Source organism: Cotesia typhae, unplaced genomic scaffold (genome assembly GCF_013202065.1).
Source record: "Cotesia typhae breed Kobodo isofemale line unplaced genomic scaffold, CoteBio_Ctyphae contig_22, whole genome shotgun sequence".
NCBI lineage: Eukaryota > Metazoa > Arthropoda > Insecta > Hymenoptera > Braconidae > Cotesia > Cotesia typhae.
Genome location: NW_027423728.1, coordinates 7,420,425 through 7,441,323, shown reverse-complemented (window position 1 = coordinate 7,441,323; position 20,899 = coordinate 7,420,425). Strand labels below are relative to the sequence as shown.

Sequence of the window (20,899 nt, the reverse complement as noted above, 5' to 3'; positions counted from 1 at the left end):
TTATGCAATTTTTCAATTTTTATATTATCTTAATGATTTTTTTTTTTATTAATTCAGCTACTTATAAACAATAAATTAATAGACTAGGAACATCTAAATTCTTATTATTTGATTACTGAATAATTTTATAATTGCTTAATTTTTTTTCTTTTTTTTTTTTTTTTTTAACTTATTACTTCATTCACAGGGGAAAAAATTCTAGTCTTTAGTTTGTAAAATAACGCATTGGCGGGATCACAGAGTTATTAAAGATAAAATCAAAAATAATTTTTCTAAATAATAATAGAAAATAAAAATATTCTAGGTAAGGATTTCTAAATTTTATTTCGATAGCTCATGGATCGAAAAATTGCGCCATTGCAGTTTTTACTCTGTAACAAAATTAATTTTTATTTTAATTTATTAATTAACCCTCGAAATTTAAATATGTGATTTAAAAAAAATTATTTCTAAAAAATTACCACAGAAATAATTTTTTTTTTTTTTTTTTTTTACTTACAAATTCAACAATCAAATACATACTTTTCCAACAATTGAGAATCTTTGGTGCAACGTAATTGCTGTAAAATTTGATAAAGTCCCAATTCACGTAAACGTGCTTGACGTTGAGCAGCACCAGGTTCTTCTCTCCAGACTAAATTACACACGCAAAATATAGCCGCAACTTTGAGTTTAATATTGCTATGCATCTAAAAAAAAAAAAAAACAAGATTATTTTTTAATTATCAATATTTTTAAAGATGTAAGCTCATTCTGATATTATACTCATCGAGACCTTTCATTTAAGTATCCACATCAATTTTTCATATATTTATATATATATTATATATATATGTATATATGAAAAATATATAAAAATGCATGTGGGTACTCAAATGAAAGCTCTTGATGATTGTAACATCGGGATGAGCTTATATCTTTAAAAATGTCAATAGTTCACAAGATACAAGGTCATTTTTTAATAATCTAGAGATTCAGTACACACCATATAGTCCATAAGTTTTTTGAGTACATCTTCATTAGCCATAATGTGCTCTCTAGCACGATCGCCATCAGCAACATTAGCAAGAATACAAAGCGCCTGTTCTTTAACATCCACCGAATGATCAGGATCTTCAAGAACAAGTATTACTGCTTGCATCACATGAGCAGAGTGTTCATCCATGATCCGATCAATATGTGCTTTAGTGGACAGTAAATTCCTCAATAAACCCAGTGTTTTCATAAGAACAGCAGGCTCTGGATCAGCGAGTAGTCTAAATATTTGATCAGTACCCAGACACGATAAAATTTGTGACTTGACACGTTGTTCTGCTTGAAAAGCAACGTTCATAAGTGCCCAGATTCCATTGAGTCTAAGCGCCGGATCAGGTCTTTTAGTTAATGAACACAAGAGTTCAACAGCACCGGACTCAAGAATCGGTTCTTTACTCGGACTAAATTCTAACAATAAATTGCACAAAGTACTTGAAGCAACAGTCAATAAATCATCTTCACCATCAGCTCCAGCTGCTGCGGCACTTACTCCACCAGTAATTCCACTAGCAGCTACCGCACTAGTAATTCCTCCAACGACCAAAGACCCACTGACGCCCTTATCAGCACCATGAAGCAGCTGCATGAGCGGCCGCCAGACAGCGTGGTCCTGAAAGGTCGTCCTGAGCTGCTGAACGCTCCTGGACAACGAATGAAGACACCTAACAGCCGCAAGACGTACTCTAGGACCGCCCGGGTCCTGGAGTCCAGAAACAATAAACTCCATAAGATTTTCCGTTTCGATGATCCTCTTACGGATATCCTCGTCGTTGGCACCCAGCGAGGCGAATGCTCTAAACGCAGCTTGTCGCATGTCTTGGCACAGTGCTGCGTCTTGGACTTGAGGATGCGGCCTCAGCAGCTCAGCAAGAGTCGGGATAAGATGATTGCTTATCGACGCCAGGCGTTGCAACTCAGTGTCAACTTCGGTTAAATACGCCAGAGTTTCAGCAGCAGCAACGCGCTCACGTGGTGATCTGTCCCGATGGCAAAGCCTCACTAAGCAAGGCAGCGCGCGATAAACAACACGTGGATCCGTCGCAGATAGAGCTCCAGCGCGGTGCATATACGCGACACACCTCGCGGCCTCCAGTTGGATCAGCGAACTCCTCTCTCGTCCAATGAGTTGACCAAGCAGCGCTGGCAGCTGCTTATTCTGGACAGCCGCTCCGTCTTCGACTTCTTTTTTACAACCTGTTGACGTGCTGGCGACTACTGTGGAGACCAAGTGATTTTGATAGCACATATTAGCCAAGCAAGCCAGCGCTGGAAGCTGCACGTCCGCCAGTGGAGAATCCAGCTGCGCTGCTAGTGTCTCAATAGCTCCCCCTTTCATCAAAGCATTTTGCTCATCAGCTGTCTTGCACGCGGTCGTCAATATTGTTGCAACGCACACTTGACAGGTCACTGATCTAGATGCCAGAGACAGCAGCCGTGACACAAGCGCTGGATCTTGGTACAAAGATTGCACCGGGGCGTTCGGGTGCTGGAAGACTGTTCTTAAGCATCGAAGACACGCCTCTATCAGCAGGTCCGATAATTTAACTTTTACATTTTCTGGGTGGCTGTTTGACGAATCAATTATGACAACATCACCGCCTTCTCCGACTGGAGTCAACAGAAGCACTTGGAGAATCAATGGCACTACTCCGAGGTCTATCAATGCTAGCACATGCTGATCTGTACCTTTAGCAAGAGATCCAAGAGTTACTACTGCTTCCAGGCGAATTCTTTCTCCGGCTGTTACTTCTGTTGATGATATTGTTGACAAGCTTGTCGTTGTTGTTGTTGACAGGGACCTCGTTTGTGGCTGATTGTAATCATTTAAAAGTTGTAAAAGACGTGGTACCACACCCTGAGCTATCACTGAACCCTTTTGCCGGTTACTGCCAATTACTGAATTTTTTAGACATCTAAAAATAATTTTATAATTTTTACAAATTTTTTTTTTTTTTTTCGAGTTTTTATTATTTTTATGGTAATTTACTTACATTAATGCATCTAAACATTTTTGAGAATCTGGCGAATACAACTCGTCAATGTAACTTCGGGAACTTTCAATGTCCTGTTAAATAATCATAAATTAAAATTAAATAATTTTAATAACTGGTTTTATTAATTATTAACTATCAACTAATTTATTTATAATAATAATATTAACAGTAAGTTAACTTTTATTTATCTCACTTTACATACCATAAACGGCTGCATCACCGAGACCATAACTAACACTTGATTTTATTTAATTTCACATATAAATTTTTAATATTTCACCAAATTATTTTTATGGAGTTTTATTTAATATTTTATAAATTTACCACGAGGAGTCCGTCAAAACGTTTTTGTTGGTTATTACGTGAGAGTGTAAAACGTTTGCTTCTGCTCTGATGACTATATATTTGATGTGTGTAATATATGTAGTGATAGATATACATATGTGTGTATTTATAAATGTTTAATGTGTACAATATAAGATGCGAATTTATTACACACAATGCAACCTGTATGTGTAGCATATAGTGTCTATCTAGTGCCACGGCATATGCAGATTCAATTGTGTGTACGTATTGTCTTTCATTTGTGTGTTTGTGATGGTAGTGTTCATTTTAACTGACAGCTGGTAAGGTGTTTAACTGCTTTCATTTAATTTTACAAAAAACATATAGTTTATTTTACTTTTTAGTCAGCGCCGCTATTTCTAACCTAAATTTTTTTGTTAGAATAAAAATATTTTATTGTTGCAATAATTATTAAATAAAAATCGATTCAATTTTTAAGATTTTTTTTTTTTTTTTTTTTTTTAATAAAACTGATAATGGCGTTGATTCAAGGAATAAAAATTAATAATTTTATCCTACGTAGTGGAACAGGTAAGGATTTTTAATAATGTCATTAAATTTAGCAGACACTTGATTATTTTTTTATTTTATTTAACAAAAAAATTTTTCTTGAAAAATTATTTATAAAAAATTGGATTTTTAATTTTTTTAAATTTCTACATGTCAATTTTTTTTTTTTGCTATCATTTATTTGTTAAAAAATTCTTAAATTCTTTTTTTATTTATTAAATTATAACAAAAAAACATTTTTAAAAAGTTGCATGTGTAATTTTTAAAATTTTCTACACTTGAAATTTTTTCATTTAATTTTTTTTTTTTTTTAATAATTTTTCAATAAAATAAATTATTAAAATTTTTAAATGTCGGCTAACTTAATTTTCATTTATTACTGTTAAATAATAACAAAATAATAATAAAATATTTTTTTTTTATAGGTAGCAATTTAAGTAATATTTATAACAAATTTCATGTGTCTTCAATACAAAAGTTAGATCAAAGGTGGCGTAAAAAGTAAGTCAATAATTAAATAAAATAATGACATTAAAGTTAGCAGTCTGCTAAATAAATTTTCACAATAAAATATGTTATTATTTAAACACTTTTTTTTTACTTCAAATTTTAGGAATAGAGTTACAAAAAATCCTAATGCTTTTGGACCTCTCACAAATCTTCCGGATTACTCATTTGCGGATGGAAGACCTGTTCCATTTGGTGTCAGACAGATGATACGAATTAATAAGCAGAGAGAATATTTTGTAAGATTATTTATTATTAATTATAGTAAAAATAGCAGACTAATTTTTTGAAGTTTCTAAATAAATTTATTCACTGTCAACGTCTGAAGATATTTTAAAAATAATTTTCACATTTTTAATAGTTTAGTTTACTATTTTTCATCACACAATTATTATTGCTATCTTTCTCATCAAATATACACGATTTTTTCAGACAAAAATTAAAAAATTAGCCAGTGAAGTTGATTATGCAGTTGAAAGATACAACCGAATCCAAAGTGAAATATCGGAGAAGAAGAAAAGTATAATCGATAACAAATTAAAACCAAAGGGACAACAACTTTTAGAAGCTGTATAAAACTATTTTTCCATGTTTATTTTATTTTTCATTTTATATACTAGTAAATAAAAGAAATAAAATAACATGAAAATAATTTATATTCAAAATAATCCATAGTGATTGCAAGGTTGCTAGTTTATTTTGATAAATTTAATTACTTTCAATTTAGTTTATCGTCGAGGTGTGAAAATAAATTTATGGTCCTTTGGAACGAGAGTTATTCCGCAGTGGCCATTTAAATCAATAGGTTCATTATTAGAAATAGAAATCTTAAATTCTCGAACAATTTTACTTATAAAAATAAACATAATCATCCTGGCAAGCTCATCTCCAACACACATTCGTTTACCAGTTTGAAAAGGAATAAATGCAGAAGGTTTAGTTAAAGATCCATCCGGTAAAATAAATCTTTCAGGGATGAATTCTTCTGGGTTTTCCCAGTAAATAGGATTCATATGTACTGCCCATTGCAGCGGAACAATCATTGCTCCTTGTGGTATATCATAGTTTCCAATTTTTGTATCTTTAATCGCTCCATGTGGAATGCCTACAGGAACAACTGATCTGAGTCTCTGAGCTTCGCAAATAGCAGCTTGTAAAAATATTAATGAGTTACTATTTTCCAAAAATATTTCTTCTTTATCATCCAAAACTGTTTTCATTTCTTCATAGATTTTTTCCTAAAATAAAAATTTTAAAAAATTCAAAAAATATTTTTAAAAAATTATTCTCAGTTAATAAAAAAAAAAAAAAAAAAAAAAATTAACCTGCTTTTCTGGTGAAATTGCTATGTAAAGTAAAAACCAGCGAATTGTAGTTAAAGTAGTGTCTGTGCCAGCACCAAAAAGGTCAGCTAATAAATGATAATATTGTTGTTCAGTAAATGAACCCACACTATTATTATTCTGTCTTCTGGTCATCTCATCATAAAAAGCCGCGATAAAATTATCACTGTTGTAATCCTCGGTATTGAAAATTTTTATTTTATATTGATCGATCAATTTCTGGTAATATTTGTGTGTTTCCAATTTACCGTCAACAAGTGACTTCATGATTTGTTTATAATGCGGCAAATATCTTAAAAAAGGTAAGAAATTCAATGGCCCCGCAACTCCGATGTGTTTCACTCCTTCTTCTTGTAAATCACGTAACCACTTCCAGATTTCATCGTCCTCGTTGTATGCCGTTCCAAATACTAAATTATTCATAACATTGCCAATACAGTGATGTAAAATTGATAATGGATCAAATCCGTTTTTATTATTCACCGATGCGTCTTTTAATTTCTAAAATATTCAAGAAAAATTTTGTTATAAATACTGAAAGTAACTGACATGATTTTTAGAATTTATTTCAATAAATAAATTTTTTATAAAAAAAATTTTTTTTAAAAATTGCACTTATAGTTTTTCAAGTTTTTTATAAATGTCAATTTTTGTTTTATTTCTTTTTTGTATTAATTTTTTCAATAAAAAAATTTTTTTTATTGACAAAATTATTACAAAAAAAATTTTTTTTAAAACTTGAAAAACTTTAAATAAAATTTTTTAAAAATATTTTTTTGATCAAATTTAATAAATAAAAAAATTAGAAACAGCTAATTTTATTATTGTCATATTTAATTACTCAATAATAATTACAAAATTTTTTTACAATTACCTGTATAGCTTCATTTGAAAATTTTTTAATATTATTCTCCATAACATCTTTTTTAAACTGTGTTTAACCGCTCCGAAGTTTTTTAAAGTTGCTGATACAAATTTTCTCTGCTCTTTCCAAAGTTCGCCTTCAGCACAAATTATTCCTGTTAAAGTGAAAGATGATATATTAGAGATTTTACAATAATAACAATAATAACACGACTTACCGTAACCATTCATAATGCCGTGAGTTAAATAAAGAGGTGCTCTTCCAGAAAATTCATCCTTCGCTAAAGTTGTACGTATTAATTTCGGGTCTGATAAAACAACAGTGTACACTGACCCCATTCTCATACTAAAAATCGGCCCATATATTTTGGATAATTTTGTCAAACTTTTATAAGGCGCTTTTGCGTCAATATTTAATAAAGATCCAATTATTGGAAGCCCTCTTGGACCCGGCGGGTAATTTTTTTTTCACACTTTTTTAATATTAAAAGTATCGAAATTAATAATAAAATAATCATTATTAAATATATGAACAACATGATTATATTTTTAAAATTGTTCAAATTTAAAAAAATTTTTTTTTTTCGTTAGAAAGGGTCGGACTGACACTGAGATAAAAAAACACAATAAGATGACTTAAATATACTGATACAAATCAGTAACGTTCAGAAAAATTCCTGCATAAGTAATGTTAGTAGATACTGGACACGTTACGTTTAGTCCAGACTTTTACAACTCTTATATACTCTGTATCTTAGTTCATAACAATAATAAAATTTGAAAAGCAAAAAAATACACACACTTTTACAAACCACACTGACCTCTTGTGGCTCTTTTAGAGGTTCTACCTGTGATTAATAATTTTTTTATTTCTTCTGAAAAAAAAAAAAAAATACTAACAATTTATATATATTTATTATAAAAATACATAGTTGATTTTTTTCTATCAAACTGATAGATTGAGTAGTTAACGAATCTTAAAAAATTGTCTTTATATTTATCAACTATAAATAAACGCTAATTGCCATTAAATACATTTTAATATTTTTAGAGCTTATAAAAATAATATTTTTAGATAAAGATAATAATTACTTTTTTTATTTTTTAAAAATACTTTATTTTAAGTTCGTTGAAAACAGACGAAATATTTATAAGGAATTTTTAAAATAATAAAAAAATTCAAAATTAAATTTTTGATTTTAAAATATTTTGAATTTATGGTACAATAGGTTTTTCACCTACTCCACCTGCATACTCATAAACAGCTAAAGCTACTTGAGCGCTTAATTTGTCTACATCCATTTGATTTTGACACTCTGTGTATACTCTTATTACGTCTTCTGTTCCAGAAGGTCTAAATAAATAATTTTTATTAGTGATCAAATAAAAAAAAATTTATTAAATTAATAAAATAACATACCTGACAAATGATCGACCTTTCGGGTATTGAGATACTAGTTCATTAATTTTATCTTGTAAACCCATTGGAGAAGTACATTGTCTTTCTGCATCGGTAGTTTTAATAATATTTCTATCTAAAACTTTAACTTTTAATTGCTTGTTTGGAAAATCCGAGTAACATTGCTTCCAAGTAACAATATCCCAATCTTTAGCGTATAAAATTGTTTCAACCAACAACATATCGCTCAGAGCATCTCCGACTACCTGATTAATTATATCAATGATATTTGACAATTCAGTCATTGCACTGCGTTGTTGACTTGAGATGCTGTAATTAATTGTAAATTATAATTAATAATTACTTAAACCTTTTATTCATTTTTAATATATATTGTAAAACAAACTACTCTTACTTTTTATCTGAAACAAATTCCCGAATCATTTTAACAATTTCATCCTTTATAATTACAGTACCGTGTCCATTAGCTTCAAAATATACTCCAATGTCAAACTGTTGAGCTCGATGATGAAGATGTTTAACACCAGTCTCTGTAAAAGCGACTGGGACTTTCTGTCAAAAAAAAAAAAAAAAAAAAAAAAATGTAAAATTAAATTTATTGATTTTATTGAGTGAGTTATAAAATAATATGGTAATTATTTAAGCTGTTGGGTTTGTTTAAATAAATAAATCAAAATTCTCAAAAAAAAAAAAAAATTTCGTTCAACAAAATGAAAATTAAAATAGTGAACCCAACTTGTAAATAATTACCAATAATAAATATTTAATACCAAAGTTTCGGTGACATAATTAGTAGATGCTCCGTTAGCATATGCTGTTTGGACTAAACCCAGTTTAATAGACAAGCCACTTGCTTCAATGAGTTCTTTGAGATAACTCACAATCAAAATGGCTATTTTATCTCCATCGAGTAAATTAAATTCATTTTTTTCATCTACATAATGATAAACCAGTCTATCAGCGTCTCCGTCAATACTTGCACATTTTAAAAATGGTTTAGAAGGATTATTAAGAGGTGGAGCTTGCTGAATCTTAACAAAATCTGCTCCACACTGTAATCATTAATTAAATCCCTAGAATTCATAAACATCCAGAAAAAAAAATAATTAATACCTTGTAATTAAGTTTTCCACCTCCAACATTGAAAACATTAATTGTTAAAAAATTAGCCAATTGTTCTTTAAATTTTTTAGCAGCAAAAGCACCTACACCATTGGCTACATCTAGATAAACTTCATTTTTATAATTTATTTTTTTAACAATTTTACTCTCAACAGTCTGAATTTTCTTGAATGCGCTGCTCAGCTTATTAAAATATCCGTCTATTGTTGGCGCACCGTACAGCTCTTTAGTATTTATACAAGCAACTAAATAATGTAACTGAGGTGTTGTAATTACTCCAAAATCTTTAACTATTGCCTTCATAAATTCAATCGGCTTAACAGCTGCTTGCGACAATGATACTCCACTTTCTCTGGTATCTCTGCCTAATACTATCAATGCAGGAGCATTTTCATCAATATTTTTCTCTCTTATAATTTCTTTTATTTTTTTAATTAATTCTGAGTCTGGAACTTTTGCAAATTCTGTTGCAATTTTCTCCCAATCAGCTCTTAACATCTCTCCAACTGGATCAACTATTTTAATCCCATTGTCAGGTTCTTCATTGTGACTAGCTGTTATCATTAATCCGATTGCTGCACCATTAAAAAATTTTGATCGTAAAACTGATAGTATTCCCATTCTATAAACTATATGCGGCAATAATTCAGCTCTGAAAAATTTTTAAATATTAATTTTACTTTAAAAAATATTTTTTTATTAATTTTACCTCATTCGAAATCCCGCTGTACCATATTGAATATTTTTCAAATTATTATTTGGATAGTCAGAACGTGAAATCTGATCAATTGCCGCATAATCCATAATCTGTCAAAAAAATTTATTTTATTGTTTACAAAAAAAAATAAAAATTATAAATTAAACAATACATACTTTGTTTTTTTTTTTTTTTTTTTTTTTTTTTTTTTTTGATAAAAATAATAAAATTCCGTTAGGAATGTAAAAGTGAACGGTGTTGTTCTTTATCTCGCAAGCAGCTAGATCATGTCAACAAGTAGTAACAGTTCACGTACTATACCTTATTGTTAAAAATGAAGTTAGCTGTCAGCTGTTAATTTTAAAAATTTTTAATGAGAATTTTATAACAATTAAATTATTATAAAAAAAATTTAACATGTGGAAATTAATAAAAATTATAAGTGAAAATTTTTAGAAGCATTTTTTTATTGTAATTAATTTGTTAAAAAAATTTTTAAAATTAACAGCTGACAAGCTAACTTCAGTATTATAAATAAATGTACCATACTATATACATTTATAGTATGATACTGAAGTTTGCTGACAGCTGTCAATTTTTTAAATTCTTATAACAAATCAATAATAATAAAAAAATTTTCACTTATAATTTTTATTAATTTCCACGTGTCAAATTATTTTTATAATAATTTAATTGTTATAAAATTATAAAAATAAATTTTTAGTGTCTGTTAACTTCAGTGTTATTTTATTATCCCAATTCCAACAATACCAACATCAGATATACTGTGTGATTGTGATACTTGTTTTGTCATATATGTATATATATATATATATATATATATATATATATATATATATATATATATATATATATATATATATATATATATATATATATATATAAAACATTAAAAAATGGTTGATGGTGATGTATACTTGTGAAAACTATTTACTTTTCGCCATTCATATTATAATTGTTATAGATAATATAAATATCTAGTAAAAAATAATTAGATGAATATTTTTTTAAAAGAAAGAAAGAAAAATAATACATTGAAAAATTTCAGAATCCTGAATGCAAATATCCACTTATGAAAAGATAATATTGTGTGTCTCAAAAACAAACAAAATAAAAATAGTGCAAATGTGAAAATGACATCAGTAGATTCAGGTGTCGAAACTGGAAATGATTCCAATGATTCCAGTGCCCAGACTGAAAACAATCAATCTAATAATCAGAACTTTAATGACGTTACTAAAATAATGACCAGTGTCAACACTGGCAACCCGAACCTGGACAACCAGTTTGTTTTGACACAAAATCACAAACACCGATTTGAATCAATCTCCCTGGATGTTGATCTACAGTCTGCACCGACTACGACATTTGTCTGTCAGTTGGGTAATTCGCATCCCTTAGTGTCACGGAATTTTGTATCACCGGGAATTAATTCATCTGAGTCTTTAGTAAGCTCTCAGTCAAGTGCACCTTCTCTTGAGGTACTTTTTTTTAATTAATTATTTTTTTTTTATTAATTTAATTTATAACTAATACAATTTTTTATTTTATTAAAGTTAGCCGACGTTCTAAAATTTTTGATTTTTTTTTAATAGTTAAATTAAAACAAAAAAATATTTTAAAAAAATTGCACTTGCAGTTTTATACGTGCAAACTTTTTTTTATTTTTTTATAATAATTTTTTCAATAAAAAAAAATTCTAAAAATTTTTAGATGTCGGCTAACTTTATTTTCATCAATTTTTTTTTATTTTCAGAAATTACAATTTAGAATACCACCGGATTTTATGATAACTCCAAAATCTTTACGAAAAGGTAAAATTAATAATTTACATAATTAAAAATTATTTTCACCGTCAAAAAATAATTAATGATACTGGAATTTTATTTTTATAGCAATTAAATTATTGCGGAAAAAATAGAGTAAAAAAATAAATGAAAATTAAGTTAGCCGACATCTAAAAAATTTTTTAATGTCAATATGCATTGTAATAAAAATACAACTATAATTAATATTAATTTAAACAGATGAGTTGAACACGAAAGATGGTTATCCTCCGTATCAAGATATTAAGAGGAAATATAAATATAAAAAAGCCGGTCTATTTTGGACGCAAAAGCCTAGGCAATTAAATAGCATTTATGGTGCATCATCAGGGAGGAAAATGCGATTTGCAGCAGCTACCAATAACACTGAACTACTTACGAGATTACTTGAAAAAGGTGTGTCGCCGAATAATCATGATGATCAGGGCCGATCTCCACTCCATTTAGCATCTTGCAGGTATAATATTAATAATAATAAAATGAATAATGTATTTAGAATAAAAATATTTAAAATAAAAATTTTTTAGAGGGTTTACGGAAATTGTTAAACTCCTGCTTGACTATGGAGCCGATCCCAACCAAACCGACTGCATAGGCAACACACCGTTGCATTTGGCTGCTGTTACAAGCAAAATATCCGTAGTGACGCTGTTATTAAAAGCAGGAACCGATGTCTTATCCTCTGATCGTCATGGATATAATCCCCTGCAATTGGCGCAGACAAAACTCAGAATGTTGCAGAATTGTCAAGGTTCAGATATGAACAAAGTTAAAGATCAAGTTCACAAAATAGTGGGCATGCTTTTGGCATACTTACAAAAGCAAAAAGACGCTTGTGAACAAATCGAAGCTCTTAGTTCTTTTTGCTCAAGAATAACTCTTTCTAATACATCTGATCAAGTTCAAGATGACTTAAAAGATTTACTTGCAAGTATAGACTCATTAAGTTTAAAAAATTAATATAAATATTCATTGTTTTTTTTTTTTTTTTTTTTTTTTTTTATAATATAATTTATATTATTTACTCGTTTGAGAATTTTTTATTTTTTTTCTTATACATTATTTATAATTGCTTACCAAAGCTCGTATTGACAGTTACGGAGAAAATTTTTTGATTTATATTTATAATTTTCTTTCTTGAATTATAATTTATAACTATAAACAAAAAAAATATAAGTAAACCTGTCATATTTATTATAAACTGTATTTATAACAAAAAAGTATTTGTTATATGTATACATGATATTTTTTTAAGTACTTACTTAAAATAAATTTTTTTTTTCGGTAATTATTTACAAGTGGGGTCAAAACTATTTTTCCAAATTATACTGTGTGATATCTGGATTATACTCATTGTAATCTGGATTATACTAGCTACTATTTGAAATTTTTTTTCACTCAGTATAATCTGGGATGATATTCAGTGTTGTCTTGTTCTTTCCGTCTACTTGTAAATATTTACCTTTTTTTCTTACTAATATTATTAATTTCAAACATTAATATTAAATTTTTTACTTAACTTAATGTATTAGCAATGATAATATTAAATTTATATTTAATATACTATCGTAATTGTCAAAATAGACACTAATTGTGATTTTTTTTTTTTTTTTTTTTTTTTAAATTTAAAACTCGTTTTTCTTTTTAATACATAAAGTTTATCTTGTAGTTTTGAAACAACTAAAACTTGTAAATATGTGATATGTAATTATTTTACATTGTACGTAAAAAAAATTGAAAAAGTAAGTAGATTTCATAATATAGATATTTGTTATAGAAAAATGAATAAAAATAACTTAAAAATTTTTTTAACAATAATAAATACAATAATAATAACAACAACATTATTTGTTTATTCTTGATAATTCAATGATATAAAAATGATAGAGTAAAGATAAATAAAAATAATAATAATAAAGTGATATTTTATTAATAAAATTGTTTTACAGTAATTAGGACGGAGAAGCATAACACTAATACTTCAAGTTTTGATAATTAATAATAATCATTGTCAATAGTTGATTTTTAAAAATTTTCTTAATTATTTTTATTTAATTGATAATAATTCTTAAATTATGAATAAAAATTTTCTGATAAATTCAGTAACTTAAAATTAGTTTTTTTGAACAAAAATATATTTTTTACTTGAGCTAAAATTTATATACTAATAAATAAAAAACTAGACATTTAATACTTTAATACACATTATTTTGCATCAACAATTGGTTTGCTCTATTATTCTATCTGCAAAGTTAATAATATTAATAAGATGATTATCAACTCGATGATTAAAGTATAATATCATAGGGCACGGCGTGTCCCACCAAATGGGATAACGCGCTGCCAAATCATAAGGTGAAAGTACAATATTTACAAACATAAATTTTATTGGTTAAAGATATTAACTTGTAAAAAAAATAAAAATTGATACCATATTTTTTGTTTTTTTTATCAATGTGACATTGATAAATTATTATTATCTCAATTACTACTAACAATAATAATAAATTTCTTTTGAATTTAATATTCTTTAAAATAAGATCTAAATATTCATTGGAATATTTTTTAGGAAATGCCATAAATATGTAAGTTTAGAGAAACTAAGGTTTTTTTTAAGGTTCTCGTCAAGGACTCATGACTGTCGCCATAGATGAAAAGACCTCGGCTTGTAGCGGGCCATAATCAACTTTTTCTCCATCAACAGTCATATTACCAGTCATACTTGTCTCTGGTTCAATACGAAATGCTTTTACAGGAATCATGTCTACTCCAGTACTAGTTAAATGAGTACCAGCATTTAAACCGAGGAGAAACTGCAATAAAAAAAAAAAATAATAATAATAATAATAATAATTAACAATTTTAATTAAAAAAAAAAAAAAAAAAAAAAAAAAATTATTATTATTACCTGAAGAAGATTAGTCCTCGTTATACCAGCTTTAATAATTAAAAGCCATATTATTCCATCATCAAGTTTAGCTCTCGGAGCAATAAATCCATCTTCACCAATGTGTGATTGATAACTTGCATGAACAGCTACAAATTCTCCTGAATAAAAATATTTTTTTTACAATAAATATTTATAAAATTATTACTTACACCCGTACCTTTTATTTGTGTCCACCCGCTGGGAAGTTGTGCCGTCAAAGCGGGAAGATTTGACGATGGTCCGTATACACATCTATTATTTACAGTATTCTCCTCGCCATCTTAAAAAATTATTTATATTAAATTATTATTATCGTTATTAATTATGTGCAATATGATATAAGAATAATAAGTTTTTAATAAAAAAAATACCTGGTGTTAAACTACTACTGTCTTCCATACTATGATAACTAGAAGCAGAACCAGTACTGTAATAAGTTGATTTTCTAGAAGTCGCTGAATAAAAACTATCCAATCTAGTTCGGGTTTGAACTTCAGTTTCAAGCGATAAATTTTCACCAACTATTTCATTATTATCATCGTCTAAATACATGTCACCTAAATCGCTTGTTACGGAGTCAAGGACATCATGGTAACTTTTTGATTCTTTAACCCCATCACAATAACTGCTAATTAAAATATATTTAAATTAATACGTATTACAATAATGATTATTATTATTATTATTATTATTATTATTATTATTATTATTATTATTATTACGGAATATTAAATAATATACTCAACCGATCAAGGTCGTCGCCGTAACTTTTTGAATGAGTTATAATGTCATGATTATTTTTAATAATCCCAGTGCCATTATTGTCATTGTAAGATTTAGTCTCATATAAATAGGTTCCATTTGATTTGTTATCATTTGTACTCGGTATTTGTACCTTGTTATCACAAGGTAAATATGAGACAGTTCCTTTATAAACACGAAGACCTATGAGCCTGGCTATACTCCAAATAGTAAAACGTTGCCCACCAATGGCTCTGAGCCTCTCACTCTCGATGTCAATGTCCGCGATCAAGCCCCAGCCTACTGATAGAAATGAATAAAGAATCTGGCTTCTTGTTTCAATTCGTACTAAATCAATTGGACTGTACTTATTTTTAACCACTGATAAAGCACTAATAAGAAATGGATTTGAATCGTAAGGTTCTCTGCAATAAAATAATATAATTTATTAAATTAAATAATTTATAAAATATAATTCTACTTACTGTTTAGCGTATGCAATTGATTTTGCTAAACCGTTACCAGATCCACACGGAATTATTCCAAGAGGAAGCTCTTCTAACGAACGTTTCCAATCTGGTCTTTCTAAAAGACCATTTATTACTTCAAAAACAACTCCGTCACCTCCTACACATAATATTCCGCTCCACTGATAAATATTTCTTGTTCTTATAAAATCTCTCGCATAATTTTGACATTTAGTTACATGAACTTCATAAAGTTTTTCTGCTTCAGATAATATTGGATGAACTCGCCTTTGAAATATTTCACGACTCCGCCCAGGTCCGGACTTTGGATTTAACAAAACTAAAAGTTTTTTTTCTTCGCTCGAACATGCTGAAAAAAAAAAATTGTTATTATTAAATTATTTTTAAAAAGAGTTAAAATTTAATATTTTAATAATAATAATAATAATAATAATAATTATTATTATTATTATTTATATCAAATATCGATTAAGAAAAAGAATTTTAAATTATAATATTGGCAATTATTTTTTTAATGGAATTAGATTGGACATCAGCCGTATAATAATAATAAATAATTTGCAGATTTCTATTCATTAATAATAATAAAAATTGAACCTGGAAAAAAAGTCAATTAATATCTAGATAAATTGTTCTATCTCGTGCGTATAATTGTTGTTTATGTATATGTATATAGATGAATTTGTTATTAGTAATTTGGTAGTGAATCATTTCCGGAACTATAAGAATAATAGAATAAAAATAATGAAACATTATTGAAAGTATGAATACGGAAAGTACATTATAAATAATCGACGGTAAAAACTAGGCGTTTGTTGAGTAGTTAAATTAGCAGTAACAGCAACTCAACCAAAGAAGTAACGTAATATTGCGGAAAGGAGAACTTAAAGTGAAAACAATTCAATTTATAGCAACAGTCTAGCAACTAGCTAGGTACTACATGTAATTACTTAATTTTAATTATTATTATTCGATGGTTTGGCACTCATTCAATATTTTTGCTAAGAGATTATATACTTGTATATAATCCAGATATAAAATTGCACTTGAAGGTGTACTGATTGTAAATAACGACAATGAACTCTTATCAAATAAATACCTTGAGTAACTTTCTCTTTAAAAATAAATGACAAAAATTTAACAAATTTAAATTAAATAAAAAATAAAATTTAGATAAGAATTAAGATTTAATTTTTGGCTTGCCACATAATACCTGATAATTAATTAAATGCTTACAGAAATAATTAAAATACCGATACTTGTCCATTAAAAGTAATTTAACCTTGCGGTATTAAATTTAATAATTCCCTTCAGTCCATGTTAATATATTTAGTGAATGAGCTTCATAGACGACCTTGATGATGCAACATAAATATTCTTGTTAAAAAAAAAATTTCGACCTTTCGAACTCTGTACGTCACAACAAATATTTACCGTCGTTGTACAAAAAATATATTTTGTTTATTTATGGTCAGTTATCATCTTGTGAAACTATGTATCTTTAAACCTTTTTTTTATTTTTATTTTAATAGATAAGAATGCATAAAAAAAGAACATAAATTATATACAAATCATTTGCAATATTGTGTAAAAAAAAAAAAAAAAAAAAAAAAAAAAAAAAACTTGGAAAAATTATCCAAGATCAATTTTTTTTTTTTTGATTAATTATTATTATTCATCATTATGTAGAGCACATGATATGTATTATAATCTACGTCATAACTAAACAGTTTTCAATTAATTATTTTCCTGGCCTGGTTCTCTCCTGGTAAGTTTTGATGCAGTAGCAGCAACTAGCCGCAACCATATAGAATATAATCGATATAAAAAGACGGCTACCAATTATAACTTCTTTTATTATTAATTTATCTTGTTAATAGATTAATCATCATTTTAAAAAATCAATAGATTGAACAATTAATTATAATAATAAATTTAGCCGACGTTTTTAATTTTTTAATTTTTTTTTTTAAATTAAATTAGAACAAAAAAATATTTTTTTAATTTTCTACATGTGAAATTTTTTCTTTTATTTTTTTTTAATAAAAAAAAAAAATTCTAAAAATTTTTAGATTAAATTTTTAGAATTAAATTAATTTTATTAAATGAAAATTTAATAAAATTATTAAGATTTCTTCTCTAGTAATAACTAACAATTTTGTAATTAATTTTCGTTTAACCTGTGATCAATGAAACAAAACAGTAGACTCATATTAATTATAATAATTTTCCATTTATCTGTAATTTAACAAGCGCATCTCCAGGTGCCGACGGTTGTGTCTATCAAGCATATATAGTGTATGTATTTGTATCTTTGAGTTACATAATACACTAATCTTCGTGTCCCGCTAATCGTACACACGTGTTCCATGTATATATATATATATATATATATATATATATATACACAGGCACGTCCGGTATACATATTATATCCATCCGTATATAAAATACGTGTATATGTTACTCATTGTTAATGAATGTTACTTTTTCAATGTTTTACGATAGATTAACAAATAAAATTCATGTGCGTGTCTGTATATACAAATAATGAGTAATTTATCACTTATTTTTAGTATAAAAAATTACCCATACAGTCATCATAATCAATAATGTAGGTGTTGTATATCTTTAACAGTTTAGTGAGTTTTTTAGTTGTTTCTTTATACAACTATTGCTCATACGACAAAAGATAAAAGTCCAAGTTAATTAAAATTCATCAGTTTTTATCTTTTTTTACCGTCTTTCAATGAATAGTCATTTTTTTTTAATAATATCAATGATACTGAAATTAGCAGACATCTGACAATTATTCGAATTTTTATAACAAATCAATTATTGTAAAAAAAATATTTTTAAAAATTTACACGTAAAATTTTTTAAAATTTCTACATGTGAAATTTATTTCTTTACAATTAAATTGTTAGATGTCTGTTAAATTCAGTATCATTAGTATCAAAAAAATTAATGACGTTTTTAGCTGCCAAGATAAATCCATTAAAAAATTTTTGCGGGGATGAGTGCTATAAATACAGAAAAAAAAACAACAGATAAAAATATATAATTAAGAATACAAATAGAAATTTTACTACCTTTTAATAAAGTGTCCAAATTCCCATGGCTCGGACTCATTAAATTTTTTGGAATTGGAATTTTATTTATTAAACATTTAATAGCAAGCCTCCATCTGCTGGCTTCCCGAAGATTGTCCTGATATTTATCAAAGCTGCGAAATCTCAGAGTAATTGTCGTACGTTCGCGTCTTGGAGCTCCTTTTACACGTGCTTTTTTTAGCGTATACGCATAAATATACAAATAAGCCGAAGTATCTAGTTGATCCCATCCATGATATGTCTCGTTGAACTCAACATCTCTCATCTGAGGCTTTGAAATAGTTGGACGGCAAGCGCAGCTCCCGGTATTTCGGCGTTTCGATCTCATACACCTACAGCCAATTATGTCGCCAAGAGCAATTGTCTCCGTTTTAGTACCACCATTGCTTTCTTTCTCCAAACTCAAGCCTTTTTCCGTGAGTTTTACTCGGTAATAGGTATTTTTCTTGGACGTTATGTAAAATGTTTCTTCGAGCAAAGTACTCGACCGTAATTGAGATGACTCTTGATCCATTATATTAATTTCACTATTATATTAACTATAATAATAAAAATAATAATAACAATCATTCATAACACAGATCTATTGTATAAAATGAGTACATTATAATTAAAATTAATAAAATAAAAATTTTATTAACGCATTGCAGTTATACTGATTGAATAATATTGAATTCAAGGAAAAAAAAATTTTTTTTTTCTAAATAAATTGCTCCTAATTTTTTTATAATATTTAAAGACTTCAGAAAAATTATTATTAATTATTTTTAAATAATTTAAGCATTAAAAAAATAAATAATAAAAAAATTTTAAGTCTTAAAATATTACAAGTAATTTTTTATTATTTTTTTATTTTAATATCATTGTATTGAAAAGTAAAATAACTCAATAATTTTTTTATTTATGATATTAAATTTTATCAAAGAATAAAAATTACTAACGTTGACACTTGAAACATAAAAAAAAAATTATGATACTAAAATTACAAGATCGGTCATTTTTTTTTATTTTTATAACAACTCAATTATTATGAAGAAACTTTAACAAAAAAATTCGACATTTAGAAATTAAAAAAAAAAAAAAAAATGCAAATTTTTTAAAAATCCTTTTTTTTTATATTTAATTAAAAAAAAAAAAAAATCACAAAAAATTTTGTTATAATTTAACAAATTAGCATGCACTTGTATAAATTTATTTTATCAATATTAAAAAAAAATTTTTTATAGATAAAAAAATTATCAGATGTCAGCTGTTTAAAAAAATCAAACATTATTACCTTTAACACTAATAATAACAACAACAATAATTATGTTAGAATAAAAATAAATAATTATTTAGCAGTGTAATAAAAATAATTACTTGGGGTGCACTACTTGGGCTAAATGTCAAGGGGGTGCAAGGTACTTTAGGCTATTCTCATCCCTTTTATACTTCTTTACAATTACTATTGTCATTATTATTATTATTGTTACGGTTATTATGAATGTATTCTATACAATAAATCAGAGTTATACCGAACCAGATCTAAAGTTATTATTATTTCAAAAGTTTTATCAAGCAGTTTTATAGATTAGAGTGTATAACACCATCGCACAAGATATTATTCAGAAGAATAAACGTCACAATTAATAATCAATTTAAAACACACTAATTATTTTATTTAAATGAAAGGATTAAGCGATAAAAAAAATTTTAAACAATTTAAAAACTTTAAATGAGTAAGAGAATTAAACGGTCCTTTCTCGCAGGCTTTTCTTGGGCTACTGCAAACAACAGCAACAGCAGCAGCAGCAGCAGCAGCAGCAGTATGTTAAAAAATCACTGGAGGAGAGAAACTAACACAGCTTGTCTCTCCGCTATTACTGGTATGGGTTTTACATATGTACGATACGATTGCCGCCATCTCTATTCATTTCGTTTACAAGTTGTCATAAATATATATAT

At 27.3% G+C, this 20,899-nt stretch overlaps 6 protein-coding genes across 9 annotated transcripts; 2 read left to right on the top strand and 4 right to left on the bottom strand.

Moving 5' to 3' along the window:
• Positions 1-16: 16 nt before the first annotated feature.
• On the bottom strand, positions 17-3,432 carry LOC141524334 (armadillo repeat-containing protein 8). Its single transcript, XM_074238147.1, has 5 exons — positions 3,232-3,432; positions 3,027-3,100; positions 986-2,948; positions 523-689; positions 17-371 (listed from the first exon to the last, which is right to left on the bottom strand). The coding sequence occupies exons 1-5, from the start codon at positions 3,256-3,258 to the stop codon at positions 335-337; spliced, it is 2,268 nt and encodes a 755-aa protein (XP_074094248.1). The 5' UTR covers positions 3,259-3,432; the 3' UTR covers positions 17-334.
• A 293-nt stretch (positions 3,433-3,725) lies between these two features.
• Positions 3,726-5,043, top strand: Mrpl52 (mitochondrial ribosomal protein L52). The gene is made up of 4 exons (XM_074238165.1): positions 3,726-3,905; positions 4,310-4,385; positions 4,498-4,630; positions 4,824-5,043. The coding sequence occupies exons 1-4, from the start codon at positions 3,851-3,853 to the stop codon at positions 4,965-4,967; spliced, it is 408 nt and encodes a 135-aa protein (XP_074094266.1). The 5' UTR covers positions 3,726-3,850; the 3' UTR covers positions 4,968-5,043.
• Phtm (cytochrome P450 enzyme phantom) lies at positions 4,971-7,362 on the bottom strand. Its single transcript, XM_074238162.1, is given in 6 exon segments — positions 4,971-5,629; positions 5,717-6,235; positions 6,609-6,664; positions 6,667-6,753; positions 6,817-7,054; positions 7,057-7,362. Coding segments are annotated over 6 exon segments (1,491 nt in total). The 5' UTR covers positions 7,138-7,362; the 3' UTR covers positions 4,971-5,119.
• Positions 7,363-7,690: 328 nt separating this feature from the next.
• Nst (phosphoglucomutase 3-like protein nst) lies at positions 7,691-10,069 on the bottom strand. 2 transcript variants are annotated; one of them, XM_074238154.1, is made up of 7 exons: positions 10,014-10,069; positions 9,850-9,947; positions 9,132-9,792; positions 8,789-9,070; positions 8,413-8,570; positions 8,019-8,327; positions 7,691-7,952 (listed from the first exon to the last, which is right to left on the bottom strand). In XM_074238154.1, the coding sequence occupies exons 2-7, from the start codon at positions 9,942-9,944 to the stop codon at positions 7,814-7,816; spliced, it is 1,644 nt and encodes a 547-aa protein (XP_074094255.1). In that variant the 5' UTR covers positions 9,945-9,947; positions 10,014-10,069; the 3' UTR covers positions 7,691-7,813. The 2 variants fall into 2 exon arrangements, with proteins under 2 accessions (XP_074094255.1, XP_074094256.1); XM_074238155.1 differs by lacking the exon at positions 10,014-10,069.
• A 694-nt stretch (positions 10,070-10,763) lies between these two features.
• LOC141524340 (ankyrin repeat domain-containing protein 54) lies at positions 10,764-14,120 on the top strand. Its single transcript, XM_074238163.1, has 4 exons — positions 10,764-11,339; positions 11,615-11,672; positions 11,886-12,141; positions 12,212-14,120. The coding sequence occupies exons 1-4, from the start codon at positions 10,992-10,994 to the stop codon at positions 12,642-12,644; spliced, it is 1,095 nt and encodes a 364-aa protein (XP_074094264.1). The 5' UTR covers positions 10,764-10,991; the 3' UTR covers positions 12,645-14,120.
• On the bottom strand, positions 14,064-20,780 carry Sk2 (Sphingosine kinase 2). 3 transcript variants are annotated; one of them, XM_074238148.1, is made up of 8 exons: positions 20,470-20,780; positions 18,935-19,494; positions 15,840-16,191; positions 15,360-15,779; positions 14,985-15,241; positions 14,792-14,893; positions 14,593-14,732; positions 14,064-14,497 (listed from the first exon to the last, which is right to left on the bottom strand). In XM_074238148.1, exons 2-8 carry the CDS (start codon positions 19,467-19,469, stop codon positions 14,309-14,311), a joined length of 1,995 nt encoding a protein of 664 aa, XP_074094249.1. In that variant the 5' UTR covers positions 19,470-19,494; positions 20,470-20,780; the 3' UTR covers positions 14,064-14,308. The 3 variants fall into 3 exon arrangements, with proteins under 3 accessions (XP_074094249.1, XP_074094250.1, XP_074094251.1); XM_074238149.1 differs by having other exon boundaries at positions 20,475-20,780; XM_074238150.1 differs by lacking the exon at positions 20,470-20,780 and having other exon boundaries at positions 14,985-15,238; positions 18,935-19,529.
• Positions 20,781-20,899: the final 119 nt, after the last annotated feature.

Bases quoted from the DNA above. Each gene is read 5' to 3' on its own strand.
- Nst (XM_074238154.1), bottom strand. From the start codon at position 9,944: ATGGATTATGCGGCAATTGATCAGATTTCACGTTCTGACTATCCAAAT. The intron at 8,328-8,412 runs GTAAGAGTAGTT...AATTAATTACAG, and splicing joins GAATTTGTTTCAGATAAAAA to CATCTCAAGTCAACAACGCA. The intron at 7,953-8,018 runs GTATGTTATTTT...TTATTTATTTAG, and splicing joins AAAGGTCGATCATTTGTCAG to ACCTTCTGGAACAGAAGACG.
- LOC141524334 (XM_074238147.1), bottom strand. From the start codon at position 3,258: ATGGTCTCGGTGATGCAGCCGTTTATG. The intron at 3,101-3,231 runs GTATGTAAAGTG...ATTATTTAACAG, and splicing joins CGGTGATGCAGCCGTTTATG to GACATTGAAAGTTCCCGAAG. The intron at 372-522 runs GTATGTATTTGA...ATTTTGTTACAG, and splicing joins GATTCTCAATTGTTGGAAAA to AGTAAAAACTGCAATGGCGC.
- Sk2 (XM_074238148.1), bottom strand. From the start codon at position 19,469: ATGGATCAAGAGTCATCTCAATTACGGTCGAGTACTTTGCTCGAAGAA. The intron at 15,780-15,839 runs GTAAGTAGAATT...ATTTTATTGCAG, and splicing joins TCAATTGCATACGCTAAACA to AGAACCTTACGATTCAAATC. The intron at 15,242-15,359 runs GTTGAGTATATT...TATTTTAATTAG, and splicing joins TACGGCGACGACCTTGATCG to CAGTTATTGTGATGGGGTTA.
- Mrpl52 (XM_074238165.1), top strand. From the start codon at position 3,851: ATGGCGTTGATTCAAGGAATAAAAATTAATAATTTTATCCTACGTAGT. The intron at 3,906-4,309 runs GTAAGGATTTTT...TTTTTTTTATAG, and splicing joins TATCCTACGTAGTGGAACAG to GTAGCAATTTAAGTAATATT. The intron at 4,631-4,823 runs GTAAGATTATTT...CGATTTTTTCAG, and splicing joins ATAAGCAGAGAGAATATTTT to ACAAAAATTAAAAAATTAGC.
- LOC141524340 (XM_074238163.1), top strand. From the start codon at position 10,992: ATGACATCAGTAGATTCAGGTGTCGAAACTGGAAATGATTCCAATGAT. The intron at 11,340-11,614 runs GTACTTTTTTTT...TTTTATTTTCAG, and splicing joins CAAGTGCACCTTCTCTTGAG to AAATTACAATTTAGAATACC. The intron at 12,142-12,211 runs GTATAATATTAA...AAAATTTTTTAG, and splicing joins CTCCATTTAGCATCTTGCAG to AGGGTTTACGGAAATTGTTA.